Source organism: Gymnodraco acuticeps, unplaced genomic scaffold, assembly GCF_902827175.1.
Source record: "Gymnodraco acuticeps unplaced genomic scaffold, fGymAcu1.1, whole genome shotgun sequence".
Classification (NCBI taxonomy): Eukaryota; Metazoa; Chordata; class Actinopteri; order Perciformes; family Bathydraconidae; genus Gymnodraco; species Gymnodraco acuticeps.
This window is the reverse complement of record NW_022990512.1, coordinates 483707-502930: the sequence shown is the minus strand read 5'-3', so window position 1 is coordinate 502930 and position 19224 is coordinate 483707. Positions and strand designations below refer to the sequence as shown.

At 43.8% G+C, this 19224-nt stretch overlaps 1 protein-coding gene across 1 annotated transcript; it reads right to left on the bottom strand.

Annotated features, from left to right (window-relative positions):
• Window positions 1–393: 393 nt before the first annotated feature.
• On the bottom strand, window positions 394–17882 carry LOC117553195 (armadillo repeat-containing protein 1-like; the record flags this gene model as incomplete). The annotated part of the gene is given in 6 exon segments (XM_034227006.1): window positions 394–468; window positions 547–663; window positions 1552–1738; window positions 4107–4198; window positions 16179–16391; window positions 17750–17882. Coding segments are annotated over 5 exon segments (654 nt in total), but the record flags the coding sequence as incomplete, so codon positions are not given.
• Window positions 17883–19224: the final 1342 nt, after the last annotated feature.

Here is a 19224-nt window from a genome sequence, read left to right as displayed (position 1 = left end):
GCTGTCTCTGCTAACTCATCAGGGGGGGACAAACCCCTCGGGGGTCCTCGTAGACATCACTGTTACCATAGTTACTTTACAACCACTTCAAAAGGAGTTCTTGATTCTCTGCTGTTCTCAGAGAGCGTTATACGTGTTGCCTCCCCGCTCTGGATCCTCTCAATGTGCATAACTGTGTGTATTTCTATCTATACAACAAACATGCATGTGTGTATAAAAGAGTGGAAAACTGAAGGTCCTTCTTCTCCTTCTTCGTCTGCAGCAGCGTCTCTAAATAATCACCTGTGGCTAACGTGAAGCTAGCTGTCAGTTCTATTAAAGGTTGGTCCTGCTGAGTTGCTCTGAGCTGTAAACACGGTACATACAGCTAAATATAGTAAATATCACACTGACCTCCTCCCCGTTCTCTCCTCTCACCACCTGAAGAGCCTTCATCACCTGAGTAGAAGCTATCGCTGAGGCTAAAACCTGAAGAAGAGATGACATCATCAAGAGGAGGAGGAGGAAGATGAAGAGGAAGAAGATGACAAGTAGGGGGAGTCTCACCTCGGCCCTGAGCTCTGATTGAATGCGTACGATGCACCTCCTCTGGATCATCTTGAAGGTGAAGCTGATGACTCCTCTGGTCCTCAGCAGAGCCTCTGAACACTGAGACCTGCGGCTCTGAGCGACCAATCAGAACACAGGTTAACATCCCATAAACCCCTCCTCTACCAATCAGAACACAGGTTAACATCCCATAAACCCCTCCTCTACCAATCAGAACACACGTTAACATCCCATAAACCCCTCCTCTACCAATCAGAACACAGGTTAACATCCCATAAACCCCTCCTCTACCAATCAGAACACAGGTTAACATCCCATAAACCCCTCCTCTACCAATCAGAACACACGTTAACATCCCATAAACCCCTCCTCTACCAATCAGAACACAGGTTAACATCCCATAATACCCTCTCCTCTACCAATCAGAACACAGGTTAACATCCTATAAACCCCTCCTCTACCAATCAGAACACACGTTAACATCCCATAAACCCCTCCTCTACCAATCAGAACACACGTTAACATCCCATAATACCCTCTCCTCTACCAATCAGAACACAGGTTAACATCCTATAAACCCCTCCTCTACCAATCAGAACACACGTTAACATCCCATAAACCCCTCCTCTACCAATCAGAACACAGGTTAACATCCCATAAACCCCTCCTCTACCAATCAGAACACAGGTTAACATCCCATAATACCCCCCCCCCCTCTACCAATCAGAACACAGGTTAACATCCCATAAACCCCGCCTCCCTGTACTGTATCTAAAGCTCTTAACGTGATTGCTCATATTGCAAGCCATCTTTTTCAACCGGGCCACATTCCAAACTAATGGAATAGCCCTGGGGTACATCATGAAGCCCACCCAGTCGCCCAGCCCCCCTTCAAGGATTGTTTCTGAAAGAGTATGGAGCTCAAACTCGTTTTCTCTTGTATTAAAGACATGAAACCCCCCCCCCCCCCGTCTGAACCATAGGTCACATGCTGAAGCCCACCCAGTCGTCCAGCCCCTGGATGTGCAGGGTGACGGTCTTGGCCCTCTTGTTGTTGGACCCCAGGAAGAACTGGGCCCGGCGCCTGGAGCTGAGCCTCTCTTCAGGCTGAGAGGAGGAGGAAGTGGAGGAGGAGAGGAGAGAGGAGATCTCAGAGGCCAGGAGGCGCGTCTCTCCGGGGGTCGTGGAGCTGCAGGGACACAGGGAGGGAGGGAGGTAGGCAGGCAGGGAGGGACACAGGGAGGGAGGGAGGGACACAGAGAGGGAGGGACACAGAGAGGGAGGGACACAGGCAGGGAGGGAGGGACACATGGAGGGAGGGAGGCAGGGAGGGAGGGAGGGAGGGACACAGGGAGGGAGGGAGGGTTACTGTTGAGACAGTATTTTGTTTTTGATAAGAAAGGCCGCCTCAGTTTGACGTCTGTAGTCAACACGGTATAAAAGACTACAATTCCACGGCGCCTCCTCCAAAGTGACAGTGATGCGCGACTTGCTAGAAAGATGCCGTTGAGGAACAGTTTTTAACCGTTAAACTACCCTGTAAGTCAGGGGGGTCAAACTCACACACAGTGGGCCAACATTTAAAAGTGGGTGCGAGTCGGGGGCCGGACTGGTTCAGGGTTTATTGCAGAACGTATTGAAATGAACTTATTGCACAAATTCAACCTGGAACTAACAAAGCTTCAATTATTGCCTATAAAAACAACATTAAACAATCAGTTGCTTTCATTTCTTATGAGTACATTTCCCCCAGGCCAACAACAACAACAACAACAAAACGATTCCCCTCAAAGAAACAAACAAACATGCCTCCCGTTGTCTCAAGAACAGACAAAGGAGACATCCATTGAAACTCAGTGTGCTGTGACTAAGCCAGATACTTGGCATCTCATCTTGGGTTCATCAACGTTTGGGCTCAGGCTCTGATTGAGTGAAGGTGTGTATGCTTTAAGTTATGAAGATAAGCCTTATCGAGAAAGAAAGAATACCTAAGTTCTTTGTTATTTTATTTGAGTTTCGCCTCTTTGTAAAGGCCTCTTTTCTTTGTTGCAGTTATTATTATATTTTGAGCAAACAGATCGCATAATATCATCCAAGCAACTCTTCAACTGTGAGTAATATAAAGGAAAGAAAACAAGTTGAAATGTCTGTTTAAGGCGTCCAGTGGCTTGATAGAAAAACAAGGAGGAAGCCAAGACAGTTACTTTAAAAATGTAATCCATTACAAGAAGCTGCTGATTTCCTTTCTGCATCAGTCTGTGATGACTGTCTGTCCTCTGGCGCCTCTAGTGGCCGTCTGGTCTTTCCCGACGGGCCGACGGGCTGAGTGGAAACTGAGGCCCCGTCCACACGGAGACGATTTCAGTTGCATCCGCTAAAGGTCTTTATCGTATAGACGGTTCGTCCACACGAAGCCGAAACGGAGCGCTCCGAAACCGATACACGTTGAAACCGGCTCCCAAGGTGGGTTAGTCTGGAGAGGAAACGCTTGCGGCTCCGTGTGTACGCCCTATACGATCATTCCCTGAATCTATGACGCCATAGTCCCGCCTCTCCCGCTCACCCCCGCGTCATTGCTGATGCGTTTCCCCAACAACAACAATGGCGGATCACAGGGTTGCGTTCGTGCTCCAGACGCTACTGACCATGATACTTGTTTGTTTATGCCTGATGCCCATGCTCGGGGGTCTTAATCGTTGCTGTATTTTGTGGCGGAAGTACAGCCACAAAATATGTACTACAGCGTCTCCGGCGGTTTCGAGCGGTTCGTTTGGACGCACACGTTTCTTGAGCCGATTCCGTGTGGACGGGGCCTGAATCTCACATTATTATATTTTGAATCACCGTCATTAATTGTGAACATTTTCCACTGCTTAAAATCATTCTCTCCAGTGTTGGCTATCGGCCCCTACAGTATATTAAACAACTCATTCAACAACTCATTCAACAACTCATTCAACAACTCATTCAACAACTCATTCAACAATTCATTCAACAACTCATTCAACAATTCATTCAACAACTCATTCAACAACTCATTCAACAATTCATTCAACAATTCATTCAACAACTCATTCAACAATTCATTCAACAATTCAACAATTCATTCAACAATTCATTCAACAACTCATTCCCTAAATGTTGGTAGAAATGCAGGAAATGGGATTAAAATAAAGATCGTTTTTCAGGTGCAGGACCCCCTAACCCTGTGTGTCCCCCCCCCCCACTTCTCAAACCCCTTTGTGTATGTTGTTGGTACTTTTGTGTGCACTGATAGTCTGTGTTTTTCTAAATGTTGTTTTTCTATTTTGTTCTGTTTTGAAATGTTTTGACATCGTGCATGAGACTTTCTCAGTCTGTGGCTAAGCATGGTTTTATCGTCTCGTGCTTTTACATTAGTTTTGTTTAAATGTATTTATGCTGCTTTTTATATATGTATTGATGTACAGCACTCTGTTGTTTTTAAATGTGCTGTATGAATGAAGTTGGATTGGAGAGTAAGCATTTCCCTCTGGTCAGGAGCGCGGCTGTGTTTTGGTTTGTTGCCTCAGACTCACTTCTGGATGACGCTCTGCAGACTCAGCATCATCCCCAGCTCTCCCTGCAGCTTCTCCTGGTTCCAGCGACACTCTGACAGGTACCGGAGTGCCTGGGAACACAGGAGAGGAGTTTCAGTATCTCTATGAACCACCTCAGGTACCAGAGTGCCTGGGAACACAGGAGAGGAGTTTCAGTATCTCTATGAAGCACCTCAGGTACCAGAGTGCCTGGGAACACAGGAGAGGAGTTTCAGTATCTCTATGAAGCACCTCAGGTACCGGAGTGCCTGGGAACACAGGAGAGGAGTTTCAGTATCTCTATGAAGCACCTCAGGTACCGGAGTGCCTGGGAACACAGGAGAGGAGTTTCAGTATCTCTATGAACCACCTCAGGTACCGGAGTGCCTGGGAACACAGGAGAGGAGTTTCAGTATCTCTATGAAGCACCTCAGGTACCGGAGTGCCTGGGAACACAGGAGAGGAGTTTCAGTATCTCTATGAACCACCTCAGGTACCGGAGTGCCTGGGAACACAGGAGAGGAGTTTCAGTATCTCTATGAAGCACCTCAGGTACCGGAGTGCCTGGGAACACAGGAGAGGAGTTTCAGTATCTCTATGAACCACCTCAGGTACCGGAGTGCCTGGGAACACAGGAGAGGAGTTTCAGTATCTCTATGAACCACCTCAGGTACCGGAGTGCCTGGGAACACAGGAGAGGAGTTTCAGTATCTCTATGAAGCACCTCAGGTACCGGAGTGCCTGGGAACACAGGAGAGGAGTTTCAGTATCTCTATGAACCACCTCAGGTACCGGAGTGCCTGGGAACACAGGAGAGGAGTTTCAGTATCTCTATGAACCACCTCAGGTACCGGAGTGCCTGGGAACACAGGAGAGGAGTTTCAGTATCTCTATGAACCACCTCAGGTACCGGAGTGCCTGGGAACACAGGAGAGGAGTTTCAGTATCTCTATGAACCACCTCAATATCAGAGCGGTGTGGAGACGGCAGAACTTCCCAACTGTGCAGATGCTTAGCAGGCTGTGTCACACCGTACTACTTCCACCTGCGGCACGTATTTCTGCAGGTGTTTGAGTTCCACGGCGTCAACAAGATAATCCTGAATACACCCAGAAAAAGAGCTAAATGGTACGATACCATGTACTTTGTTGTCCCCGTAAGGAAATGTGTTCTGTCTCCGTCCTGCAGTTCCACATGCAGTGTTGGGAAAGTTCACTTTCTACATGAACTAGTTCAGTTCACAGTTCACAAATTTTAAAATGAACTAGTTCAGTTCATAATAACATTTTTTGAACTAAAGTTCATGGTTTCAAAAATGAACTAATTTATAGTTTATAGTTATTTTTTCAATACGTTGCTGCGAGCTATTATTTGTCAAAATGATTGCCACAACCCATAGACCCTAACCATATAGACCCTAACCATATAGACCCTAACCATATAGACCCTAACCATATAGACCCTAACCATATAGACCCTAACCATATAGAACCACAGACAGCAATCAGAATACTGGCATTTCTATAACGCTTTGCTGCCGCCCATTCAGTCCACACTAGTAGCAGCTGCAGCTTTCATCTCTACAGTATATTTTCAAAAACATGAGGAAAAACGTGCTGCTTGAATGGTCTTTATTAAGTATAAGAATCTAAATATACTTAAAGTACCAAAAGTGAAAGTAGTCATTGTGCAAACATATAACATATAAACATGTGCCGACATAACTCTGTACTAACACAACACGAGGTAGGAACCAGGCTGAGGTATGAAACTAATGTTACAGGCAAACGTTAGATTTTTTCCGTCTGAGTCAGTACTGACTTTAACGTAAAACTCTTTTAAATGCTCATACGCCGACGCCGTAGAGTCTGACTCTGAGCGAGTGCTGCTGCAGCTGCTCTCGGCTTCGTCCATACTAATTCATTCATTCATTCAATCAATGCTCGGCGGTTCAGCGGTTCCACATTGTTTGTTGTGAGGAGTCTGATGACGTATATTTTAGTGCGACAGCCGCGTATGCGTCACAGGCAGCTTGCTGTTGCCAGATTGGGTGGTTTTCCGCATTATTTTGAAGCCTGTTTACGGTGTGTTTTAACTGGGTTTTCGGCTGAAAGGCATATGAAATCTGGCACACTTTTGAACGCCGTTATACAGCGCTGAGAATGAACGCGTTCTCAATTACGTTCATCTAGCGGAAATACAACTACGTTCAGTTCACGTTCGCCCAAAAATATGAACACGTTCATGAACGATCGTTCATTGAACGCGTTCAGGTACATCACTGTCCACATGTACGTATAAAACATAGTACACATTAAAATACATGCACATATCATCACAAACAGACTGATGTTGGAACTGCTCCAGAAAGCTGAGAGCACATCATCACATTTTTTTATTGAACCTTTATTTAACCAAATAAAAAGCATTGAGATAAAATCTCATGTTCAAAGCTGACCTGGCCAAGAAGGCAGCAACGTGACACAGAACACAGACATATGAAATACAGAGAAAACAACTAAGAAAACAAAAGAGGAGAAGCAGTCCCTACATTGAGCACATAGGACAGTCAGAAAGGTGCTACTTATTACTGCAAGAGCAGCTGGAGGGAAGGAGCTCAGACAACTTCAATCTAAAACAGGCTATTGAGACAAGTGCCCTCAGTTTGAGGCGTGATTGAAGGTCGTTCCAAGACCAAGGACCAGAATGAAAAAGACTCCTTTTCCCAGCCTCGGTCCGCACAGCAGGAACCTGGACCCGTATCCAGGCACCTGGACCCGTATCCAGGCACCTGGACCCGTATCCAGGCACCTGGACCCGTATCCAGGCACCTGGACCCGTATCCAAGCAGCTGGACCCGTATCCAGGCACCTGGACCCGTATCCAGGCACCTGGACTCGTATCCAGGCACCTGGACCCGTATCCAGGAACCTGGACCCGTATCCAGGCACCTGGACCCGTATCCAGGCACCTGGACCCGTATCCAAGCACCTGGACCCGTATCCAGGCAGTGGGTCTGAGGCGGGCTCAGCGCCACGAGGGGGCATTGCCCCCTCAGTTGTATTCTTTGCCCCCTCACGTTGAGCATCATTCTTCCATCAAAAAGTACAATAAATGTCACAATTATTAAATAACTTTAAATAATGATTTCCCCCCACACACGGTACTGTGTGTGGACCAGATGTGCGGGTCAAGCAACGTGTAAACAAGCCTCAACCCCAAGTGAGCTTGTAGTCTTAACGTTAGCGTGTGTGCTAGCTGTAAACACGGTCGGGTGGGGGACCAAAACGTCCCCGTTCCCGGTGGCCGGTACCCGGTTCAAACTCCCGAAAATGTTCCTGTTTTTGAACGTGCGTTAAAAAAAACAGAGCAAAGTGAAATCAATGTTACGTGTCAGTAAAGACAGAGTAACAGTGTTGTGCCTGTTTGTAGCGTTAGCTACTTCTTCTTCTTTTTTGTTTAATGGCGAATCGCTTCCACTTGGAGCTTATAGCGCCACCTACTGTTGAGTTATTACAGCTTATAGCGCCACCTACTGTTGAGTTATTACAGCTTATAGCGCCACCTACTGTTGAGTTATTACAGCATATAGCGCCACCTACTGTTGAGTTATTACAGCATATAGCGCCACCTACTGTTGAGTTATTACAGCATATAGCGCCACCTACTGTTGAGTTATTACAGCTTATAGCGCCACCTACTGTTGAGTTATTACAGCATATAGCGCCACCTACTGTTGAGTTATTACAGCATATAGCGCCACTTACTGTTGAGTTATTACAGCATATAGCGCCACCTACTGTTGAGTTATTACAGCATATAGCACCACCTACTGTTGAGTTATTACAGCTTATAGCGCCACCTACTGTTGAGTTATTACAGCATATAGCGCCACCTACTGTTGAGTTATTACAGCTTATAGCGCCACCTACTGTTGAGTTATTACAGCTTATAGCGCCACCTACTGTTGAGTTATTACAGCTTATAGCGCCACCTACTGTTGAGTTATTACAGCATATAGCGCCACCTACTGTTGAGTTATTACAGCTTATAGCGCCACCTACTGTTGAGTTATTACAGCTTATAGCGCCACCTACTGTTGAGTTATTACAGCTTATAGCGCCACCTACTGTTGAGTTATTACAGCTTATAGCGCCACTTACTGTTGAGTTATTACAGCTTATAGCGCCACCTACTGTTGAGTTATTACAGCTTATAGCACCACCTACTGTTGAGTTATTACAGCATATAGCGCCACCTACTGTTGAGTTATTACAGCTTATAGCGCCACCTACTGTTGAGTTATTACAGCTTATAGCGCCACCTACTGTTGAGTTATTACAGCATATAGCGCCACCTACTGTTGAGTTATTACAGCATATAGCGCCACCTACTGTTGAGTTATTACAGCTTATAGCGCCACCTACTGTTGAGTTATTACAGCATATAGCGCCACCTACTGTTGAGTTATTACAGCATATAGCGCCACCTACTGTTGAGTTATTACAGCATATAGCGCCACCTACTGTTGAGTTATTACAGCTTATAGCGCCACCTACTGTTGAGTTATTACAGCTTATAGCGCCACCTACTGTTGAGTTATTACAGCATATAGCGCCACCTACTGTTGAGTTATTACAGCATATAGCGCCACCTACTGTTGAGTTATTACAGCATATAGCGCCACCTACTGTTGAGTTATTACAGCATATAGCGCCACTTACTGTTGAGTTATTACAGCTTATAGCGCCACCTACTGTTGAGTTATTACAGCATATAGCGCCACCTACTGTTGAGTTATTACAGCATATAGCGCCACCTACTGTTGAGTTATTACAGCTTATAGCGCCTCCTACTGTTGAGTTATTATAGCATATAGCACCACCTACTGTTGAGTTATTACAGCATATAGCGCCACCTACTGTTGAGTTATTACAGCATATAGCGCCACCTACTGTTGAGTTATTACAGCTTATAGCGCCTCCTACTGTTGAGTTATTACAGCATATAGCGCCACCTACTGTTGAGTTATTACAGCATATAGCGCCACCTACTGTTGAGTTATTACAGCTTATAGCGCCTCCTACTGTTGAGTTATTACAGCATATAGCACCACCTACTGTTGAGTTATTACAGCATATAGCGCCACCTACTGTTGAGTTATTACAGCATATAGCGCCACCTACTGTTGAGTTATTACAGCATATAGCGCCACCTACTGTTGAGTTATTACAGCATATAGCGCCACCTACTGTTGAGTTATTACAGCTTATAGCGCCACCTACTGTTGAGTTATTACAGCATATAGCGCCACCTACTGTTGAGTTATTACAGCATATAGCGCCACCTACTGTTGAGTTATTACAGCATATAGCGCCACCTACTGTTGAGTTATTAAATGTTCATATTAAATGCTTGTCCTCAGACCAGTGTTTTTGAGGAACTTGAAGATCAGCTTGTTGACTTCATTTCTTGATTTACTTTCGTATATTGACTTGAAATCCATGTTCTTGACGTTGAGTTGTTCCAGTGCAGTTTTCAGAATGAGTCTCTGTTATAATCCGGGCAGCTAAAAAACACATGATGTATTGTCTCTGGTTGTTGGCAACCATCACAATCGCCATTTGGATGTTTTCCAATCAGATGCAGTGATGAGTTTAATCCAGAGTGACCTGCTGCTATCCTGCTGTTAATGCTCTGTTCTCTTCTACTACTCCCCCAAGTGCTTCCCGTTCCCACCTCCCTTTGTATCTGGTATGTCTTCCTTTAGTGTTACTGTCCCTTCACTTTGGCCATTGTTGCTTGATAACAACTTTTGTAACAGATTTGACTTCTGCTCTACTGATGGTACCATCATATCAATCTGCTTTCAAACCACATGTTGCCAGTTGATCCACTGCTTCATTCCCTCTAATACCAGGGTTGCCAACTCTCACGCATCTGGCGTGTGACACACGCTTTCACTCTCAATCTCACGCTCTCACGCTGCCCAAACTATTCTCACGCCAAAAACAAGATGAACCGGCGATCGTCTTTGGTTGGTTATTTACAATGTTGAGTTGACAGCTGCTCAAGCTGTGGATCCGCCCCCACCACTCTTAACAACCTTAACAGACAGCAGAGCAGTGGGAGCCGGTTGGTCAATCTGCTTTGCTTTCAAACCACAGTTTGCCAGTTGATCCACTGCCTCATTCCCTCTAATACCCACATGCGCTGGAACCCACACAAATTGAACAACAATTCCCAAATGAACTAACCTAAACATGATGTGTAAAATGTCATGTAAAATATCCTGACGGCATTCTGAAGAGAAGTTGTTTTTACTCTCCAGAGCTGGAGTCAGAGCAATCGACCACTCTCATTGGCTGTGTTTCCTCTACCCACTGAAGTGCTAGAGAGATAGCCATCATCTCTATATACTGCCATGTGATCACTCGCTCGCTTTCCCACTGTGACCTTTAACTCAGGAACATCACATGCACAACTAGTTTGACCATTTTCTGGATTTCTGGATCCATCAGTAAATATGTGTATAAACTGCCCTGTTCACGGAGAACAGTGTTCACGTAAGCCTGCACATTGATTTGACTTCTCATTGAATGTAACCGTTTCAATCAGGATACATCTACTACAGGTTGAGGTAGCAACCATGGTGGAACAGCTGATAACAACACCTTCAGACTAATATCCATTCTTTAACTTTGAATTCCGTACATCATTCCCAAACACAAACACTTTCTTTTTTAATGTTGTTACTTTCCCAACTTGTTTGTACAGTTAGTTTAGTAGGGTGAGTATCTTCATGGCCCTGTAGATCTGACTGCCCCCCCACAGCACATCCTTAGTGCTTGTGCCTGGACTCTGTCTCTTTGTGAAGAGAAGAGTATGAACCATACACTATTAGTCCGTATTCTATGGCTGATCTAATTAAGGCTGTGTACGTTCCTCAAAGCAGCTTCATCAGCCCCACTCAGTGCCTGCCAAGCACCTCATTAAAAACCTGTTTACATGTATCTACTACTTTATCAATGAGAGTACTCCATGTGACTCTCGTCCAGCCATATTCCCAGAAATGTCTTCACTTTCTTTAGTTCTTGTAACTTCTTCTTCTACCTCTTCTTCTTCTACTTCTAATTCAATGTACTTGCCCGCGAAATATTGGACAAAAGAAACTCAGCTAGTCGTGTCAACTAAATCCATAGGATTACAACAAAAGTGCTTTAAACGAGGTAAGTTACGCATTTATGTTCTCAATCGCTAAGTGTGGGATTGAATATTAAATTAGTTTAGATTTATTGTCCCCAGGGGGAAATCATTTCCACAGCTCTGTTGTGGTAATCTGTATTATAGAAACCGTATTGGTACAATGAGCGACATCTAGTGACGGATTTTGGAACATTGATTTAATTTGTCCCCAGGGGGAAATTCATGTTCACCGCTCTGTGAAAACAAGATGACATCAACAAAAAATAAGACAGACAGATAGCACCACATATGATGGTTACTTGTTATTATTTAGGGCTGCCTGTATGGATCAGGTTTTTGCCAAAGCGAGCCCTTTTACTAGAATAATAATATGTTATGTATTATATCAACCATATTGGTACAATGAGCAACATCTAGTGACGGATTTTGGAACATTGATTTGATTTTTCTCATGGCAGTTAGACGCTAGAGACAAACCAGGGGACTTCATGTTTAATCTGTGTCTGTCCATTTGGTGTGGTGTTTGATCCAATATTACATTTGGTTTATATATTAGTCACTTTCTTATGAAATGCCAGGTTTTAGGCCTTGGTCTGAACATTCAATCCTGAAAATAAAAAATCAACCAGATTAATGTTTTTTTAATCCTGACTAGACTAGAGTAGATAGTAAGCAAGTAAATCTGTATAGGAAGAGGAGTTAAGGGATAGAGGAGAAAAGGTTATGGTATAATTACAGAGCCTGTCCATTTATAAATTGAGGAGATCAATGTTAGTCTGTTAACCAAAGTGCAGCCATCTATCTATCAACTATCTACTATCTATTATTAAAGATCAGAGGAACAGAACGAGAGGGGTCAATCCAGAATAAAAATAAAGAAGCAAAGAGATTGTAGAGCAGTGAGAAGGAAAAAAGCTTGGTGTGTCAATTCATTACATTGCCAGTATTTTTCGTTGTTGTGAAAAAAAAATCGCCCCCTCGGATTTGTTAACAGCCCCCTCAGTCATTTCATCCTGGAGCCGGGCCTGGTCTGAGGTTATAAGAGTCACAAACTGGAGCAGATCTGGCACATATGTACAGTGGAAGCTTTCCTAAAATGGCTTTATACATTAATAAAAACCAATGCTGCATCCTACGCACACTAAGTGAGGACCATCCAGTTAGGCTGTACAGTGTGCAATGATGAGTCCTATAGGGTGCATCTGATATATAACGCAGTGCAGCATGGTAGAGTGGGTCAAGTTTGGCCCAAACAGTGGGACAGGCAAATCTATAGATGGTATCACCGTAGTCTAGCTGGGACAGGAATAAGCCAGAGACCAACCTTTTACAGGATGAAATTGAAAAACAACATTTAAGTCTGAAAAGGAAGCCAAGAGTGAATTTATATAATAAAAAGAGCAAGGGCCCCAAAATAGAGCCCTGTGGAACTCCCTTCTCCAAGGTGACAGGGTCAGAGACAGTACTACCCAACCTGACGCATTGAGTACGGTCGGTTAGATAACTCTGAAACCAGCAAATGGCATTATGACCGAAACGAGACATCAACATAACATTAGACAGAATGTGGTGATCTAGTGTCAAATGCTTTGGCCAGGTCAATAAACAATGCAACACAAACCGATTTTTTATCCAAAGCAGCCTTAATATCGTCTAAGACTTTCAGACCGGCAGTCACAGTACTGTGCTTTGATCTGAATCCAGATTGCATAGGGTTAAGGATGTTGTGTGAATTTAATAAAAGTGTTAGCTGAGTAGAAACTAGGGACTCAATAATCTTTGATAACACAGAAAGATTTGAGATAGGACGATAGTTATTAAACTCCGTGGGATCACCAGCTTTCAAGAGGGGCGATACCAGAGCTTGCTTCCACACAGCTGGCAGTGTGTGAGTGGACAGGGAGAGGTTACAAATATCAGTTACTGGTTGTGCTATAATCTGAGCTGCAATTTTTAAAAAGAACGGGTCGAGGCCGTCAGGCCCGGCAGACTTTTTAGGGTCAGTCAAGAAGAGTGCAAACCGTGTAAGACTTCAGAGACCGAGAAAGAAGCGAAATCAAAAACAGGGGAGTTCATCTCTTGACTAGGGCTGTGAGTACGACCATTTAGAGAGTCATGCAGAGCCGGCCCGACCCATTAAGCGACATAAGCGGCCGCTTAGGGCCCCGCAGCCACTAGGGGCCCCTAGCAACAACAAAAAATAAAATGAAAAAAATAAAAATAAAAATAATCTCAGTACACCGTCGCCGTGATAAGTATGTTTAATTAATTGTGTTAATATGCCTTTATTGCCTACTCTCAAAGTCATGTATTATATTATTGAGTTAATAATATAATACATTAACCGTGCTTTACCAGCACCTCATCATGACACAAGAGAGGACGGCAGGATTGTAATTTCCCGTGTTCAGTGAATGCAACAGAGGCAAGACCCCAGACCAACCAGAGAGTTGAATGGAAATAAACATCTGTCTTATTGGCTGACAGGTACCTATCCTGTGAGCTGTGACAATGTTTAGAATAACCTGTCAGTCGGACTCAGAGTTGTTGAAGATGGACATAAGAACATATTTTCTTAAAAAAGACAACAATTCTCAAGTGGCTCACACAACAACCCCAGAGCCACCACCTGAGCCAGGTCAACAAGGTATGTACCTGTCAGTAAACTTCCAAGATATGCGAACATGTAAGCAAAGCATAAATTACAGCTACGTTGACGTTACTTTGAATCGCGGGGGTAAGCTAAACCATTAGCAAGTAGCTATAGCTAGCCAGATATATTAAATAAACACTTTGTCATACAATCTAAATGTAGTGTTTTTTAGCGTTACCTGGTGGTTTCAAAGAAAGCTCTCTGGGAAATGTTGACTTACTGTCAGTGTTCGACATGAAGCTAGAAGCTACCTTACAGTACACAGTTGATCCTGAGTCCTGTCAGTTAAAGTGTTTCATAGTTAGCTTAGCTTAGCATCAACCTAGCACTGAAATATATGGATGTTATGTGACAGTATTTCTGAGAAAAAGTCCGCTGAAATGGTGGCATGCCACTGCTTTAGTGTCGACAGCATGTTTGAACGTAAGCAGTACATGTGGCTGTCTGGCCACTGACGTTGCCATAACAACACCTGCATTTAAATGTGCAACCTCTTTTTGTGACAGATTTTTTACATGAAATTATAATTCTTCTGAATGATATTCCTATTGACAGCTAGTTTCTATGTGAACATTATGAGATGGACAGCCAGAGAGAGTAAATGAAAAACAGTTGTGAAATACTATATGACAAAACAAGAATACAGTTTGAAAGGGGAGTGATTTGTAAAATATAAGAAAAATAAAATCTGTTTACAGTTCTGTTTCATCTGGGTGTTGAGAGATGTATCCATAGATCTCTTAATGTTGCTCTCAAAGTGCACCAGATTGATGCTTTCAACTTCAATATTTCAAAAAAAATCTTCCCGGGGGAGCATGCCCCCAGACCCCCCTAAAGGAGGTGAGGACCTCCCCTAGAGGAGGTGAGGACCCCCCTAGAGGATGTTAGGTCCACGGTGTTTACATGCTTATTTATACAATATGTGTGCTCATGCTAACATCATAAGACAAAAGTTGGTTCCGTGTTGTGTGAAGTGAGAACGCGCTTAGGGGGCCCCCCAAGCCAAAGCTTGCTTAGGGCCCCCAAAAATCTAGGGCCGGCCCTGGAGTCATGACTTTGCTCATCAAACATGTGACCAGCCTTTTTGAAGCGAGCATTGAAAGCATTAGACATACCATCTGAATCTGAAATAAAAGAATCACTGACCTTCAGCTTCTCGGAAACTAGAAACCTTCTTGTTCTGAAGGGATTTAATTGTTTTCCAGAACTTGGAATGGTCATTAAAACAATCAGTGGTTAAGCTCAGATAGTAATCAGCTTTAGCTTTTTGAATAAGGGCTGAACATTTATTTCTGAGGACACGAAAAAGAAGCCAGTCATCACTAGTGTTAGACTTTCTAGCTAAGGACCATTGCTTATTTCGATCATGAATGAGATCAGATAGTTCTCTAGTAAACCATGGAGTGTTCCTGTTCTTAACTCTGAAGGGCGGCATGTCTATTAATAATCGATAAAAAGTGATCAATAAAAAATTGGACGGCAACATCGACAGATAAAATGAACGCTATGAAGTGCCATTTAACCTCCGCCAGATCGTGTAGGAAAGCCTGCTCAGAGAAGTGTTTGAAGCAGCGCCTGAGTGAGCACAATAAGGCCCTTGGCTTTGGGCACCTTAGTGCTCCTAACGCAAGCAATAGTGCAACTACTGTAAAGGAGTTGATATGAACTTATTCTCAGTTACAGACAGCTCCAGCTCTGTGAGGAGTTCAGTGTACTGAGCTCAAGCTCTTTCTCTCTCTCAGGTTTACCACAAGGTGACTTCCTTTTCATTTCCTGCTTCTTCACACACACTCTCTCCAGTGCAGGTTAGCTCTGAGTGTTAGCATGCTAATGTAAACACAGACCATGTTACTTCCAGAACACGTCTCATTGTTTCTGACAGCAACGCTTCTGATTGGCCGTGGGGGTAAAGCCCGCCCACATTTCAGTAATGTCCCCCCGGGGACACACCGGGGACACACGGTGATGTAGAGGAGACATCACTTTGTGAGTCTCCTGACACACCGGGGACACACCGGGGACACACCGGGGACACACGGGGACACACGGTGATGTAGAGAAGACATCAGAAAGTGACTTCTGCAGGATAGGAGACCTTTAAATCGAGTATTATGGTTCAGGTTATTTTTGATGAAACTAAAGTGTATTTTTGGAGACTTTTTGGAGTGTGTGTGTGTGTGTGTGTGTGTGTGTGTGTGTGTGTGTTTGCTCACCTGCAGGGCGCAGTAGACCACCTGGGGGTTGGGGTGGTCCAGGAACAGGATGAGGCCCGGCAGGCAGCCTTGGTCCTGGACGATGGCCCGGCGGTTCATGGGGTCAGAGGCCAGGTCCCTCAGCTGGGTCACCACCAGCAGGGGGTCCATGGGGTCAGAGGTCAGGTCCCTCAGCGGCTCCATGGGGTCAAACACTCACCCATTCACCAGATCCTGAGAGAGAGAGAGTTAAAGAGCACTGAAAAAGAAGGAGGCATGAAATATATGATGAGTAACATCAGTCCTGACCAAACAACGTGCCTTCATGCTTTTATCTCTGTGGAAAGAGACTCAAAGGTTCAGGAACAAAGATTCTCTCTCTTTTTGATCCATTTCTATAAAAACCTGTCTGAAAATGAGCTGATCAGATTTTGGCCACTTTATGATGTCATCACGATGTTTTGTCTTGGGTAACCATTAGCCAATCAGCAACCAGGGTAACCCCCCCCCCTTATCACCTGAATCTCCTCCTAGAGCTCCATTGAGTTCTTTGTAACCAGATCTCTCTCAGAGGGGCGTGGGGAGGGGCTCCTTATTTTCATCTGAAGTAACAGACAGAGAATCAGCACTTTGGAAACAGGGCTGAAACAGAGGGGGTTATGGGTAATGCTGCAATGATCTGTTTGGTGTTTCAGCCAATCAGAGACAGGCTCTGGATATATCTGAGACCTGGGACTGATGAGAAACAGTGTAATAGGGACCTTTAAATCATACTTTTGGTTTATTCCAGGGGATTTCAGGATTCCTTAATGTATCTATTTTTCAGGATTTATATGTTCAAGTATCCAGGATGTATTGTCATGAGCTGCAGTGTAGATCCACCAGTGCCACAGGAATATATATAGGACATATAACGAATAAAGCAGAGATGATAGGAATATGTTTTTATAGGCATAGTTAATAATAATGATTGACTTAAATGGAATTCCACACATATTGAACAACCTGTTGCGTGTCAACATTTACAATATGATTTATTATGAGAATGACATGTGCTGAGTTTGAGGAAGAGGAGGAGGGTGAAGGTCACATGAGAAACCATGTTTGGGATGTGACTAAAAGTAAAAGATAAATTGGACTTTAATCTCAGAATCCTGAGATTAAAGTCTGGATTCTGAGATTTCCAAAGATAAACAAATAATTTAGAAAAAAAAAATCAGAAAAAGACAATTCTGAGATGAAAAGACAGCACCAAAAAATAAATAGTATCAAAGAATCTCTGTATCCTGAGATTACAGCCAGAACTCTATTATTTCTCCTCCTGGTCACATCCCCATCACCTGTCCTCGTGTACCCCCCCCCACCCCCTCATTCTCCTATTTAAAGAGCAGTCCTGTCTCCATCAGGACGGTCACCACGTTCGGTTTATACATAATAATCATTAAAAAGGGAAGCCTTGAATCCTCCAGAGAAACAGCGGGTGATGCTCCCTGCAGCAGCCCGGCGAGAGGCTCTCTTTTTCGGATCCGAACAGCTGTGTGAGCCGCCCCTCAGTCTGGAGGAATGCTAACGCTAAAGCTAACAGAGCTCACCTGTGGAGGTGTTTCTCCCGGCAGGTGACAGCGATGCTTCTTCAACCTCTGAGACTTTATGTCAGATGCTGTAGTTCACACCGACAGAAAGACAGGTTGCTCCATCCAGCGCTGTCGCGTTTCAGCATGAAGGCCAGCGATTGGATGAACGGCAACCACGTGATCCTGCTGACCAATCAGCTGCTCTGTTCTCCATAGTTGAAGGACCCACGCCCTGTCTGTGCTAACCATGATGCTAACACTGATAATAACATACTCATAATAATAATACACTTTATTTGTAAAGAGTACAAATATGATTTAAGAAAAAATAAATAGAATTCATAGAAAATAAAGGCAACTTAACATTTATAATAAAACAATAATAATAACAATAATAATAATACTTGGTAATTTCCAACACCAGAAAATACAGTGCATTTAATACAAATAAAAACAGCTCCTTTGTTGTTATTGACAGGTGAGTTGGATGAACATGAAAGATTTATCTACATAAAACCAAATGTGTATTTCCTTTGTGTTTAAAAACGTTCTGTGAAACTAAAAGATAAGAAGACTTAGGGCACGGTCAAATGTATTTAACACTAAGTGCTTCATGACTGGTTTACATGACTGTTAGTGTCCAGCAGAGGGCGGCAGAGAAGAGGATGGAGCTTCATTAAACCCTCAGGTTCCACTCTGTCGTTCACACACATGCGTTTTTATACAGGTTCAGGGTTATACACATGTCACATGGCAATGTATTTTAATGATTCATTATTGCATGGTTTTAAGTGTGTGTGTTTTATACCTTTTTATTGTGTGATTTTACTCTGAAATGTGTTTGCCTTTTTAACTGGTTTTAACTTCCTGCTGCATGCTTTTATTTTTGAAATGTTTGGATTGGCCTTGCCCTCTCCATACATTATTACCCCTCCCCCTCCTTTACACACACAGTACACACTTTTTGTTGTGCACCGACAGAAATGTTGAGATAGTCACATTTGATGTTGGTGTTTGGTTGTATTGTCTTCCACTTCCTGTCAGTCCAGGCTCCCTGATTGTTTCCACCTGTGTCTTGTTGTCGTGTGTTTAAATTCCCCAGTCTCCCAGTGTTCCTTGTCAGTTCGTCTTGTCTCATGCCTAGGTCAGTTCTATGCTCGCCTTGTTGTCAAGATATTTTGTTCCTCACTACGTGAGCGATTTTCTTTTGTTCTCTTTTTGTCATCTCATCCAGAGATTTGATAGTGATTATTTTTGTTCATCTATTGAAAATAAAGTATCTTAGAAATACTTTACCTCTGTCTCCTGGGTCGTGCAATTGGGTCCTATACCCTGAGATTCTGAGTTCGTAACACTTTTTACATCATGCACATACACTTAGGCCTATATGCACACATGAACACGCAGTTGAGAGGTCAGAGCGGAGGCAGCCAGTCTAGCCGGCACCAGGGAGCAGTTGGGGGTTAGGTGCCTTGCTCAAGGGCACTTCGGCA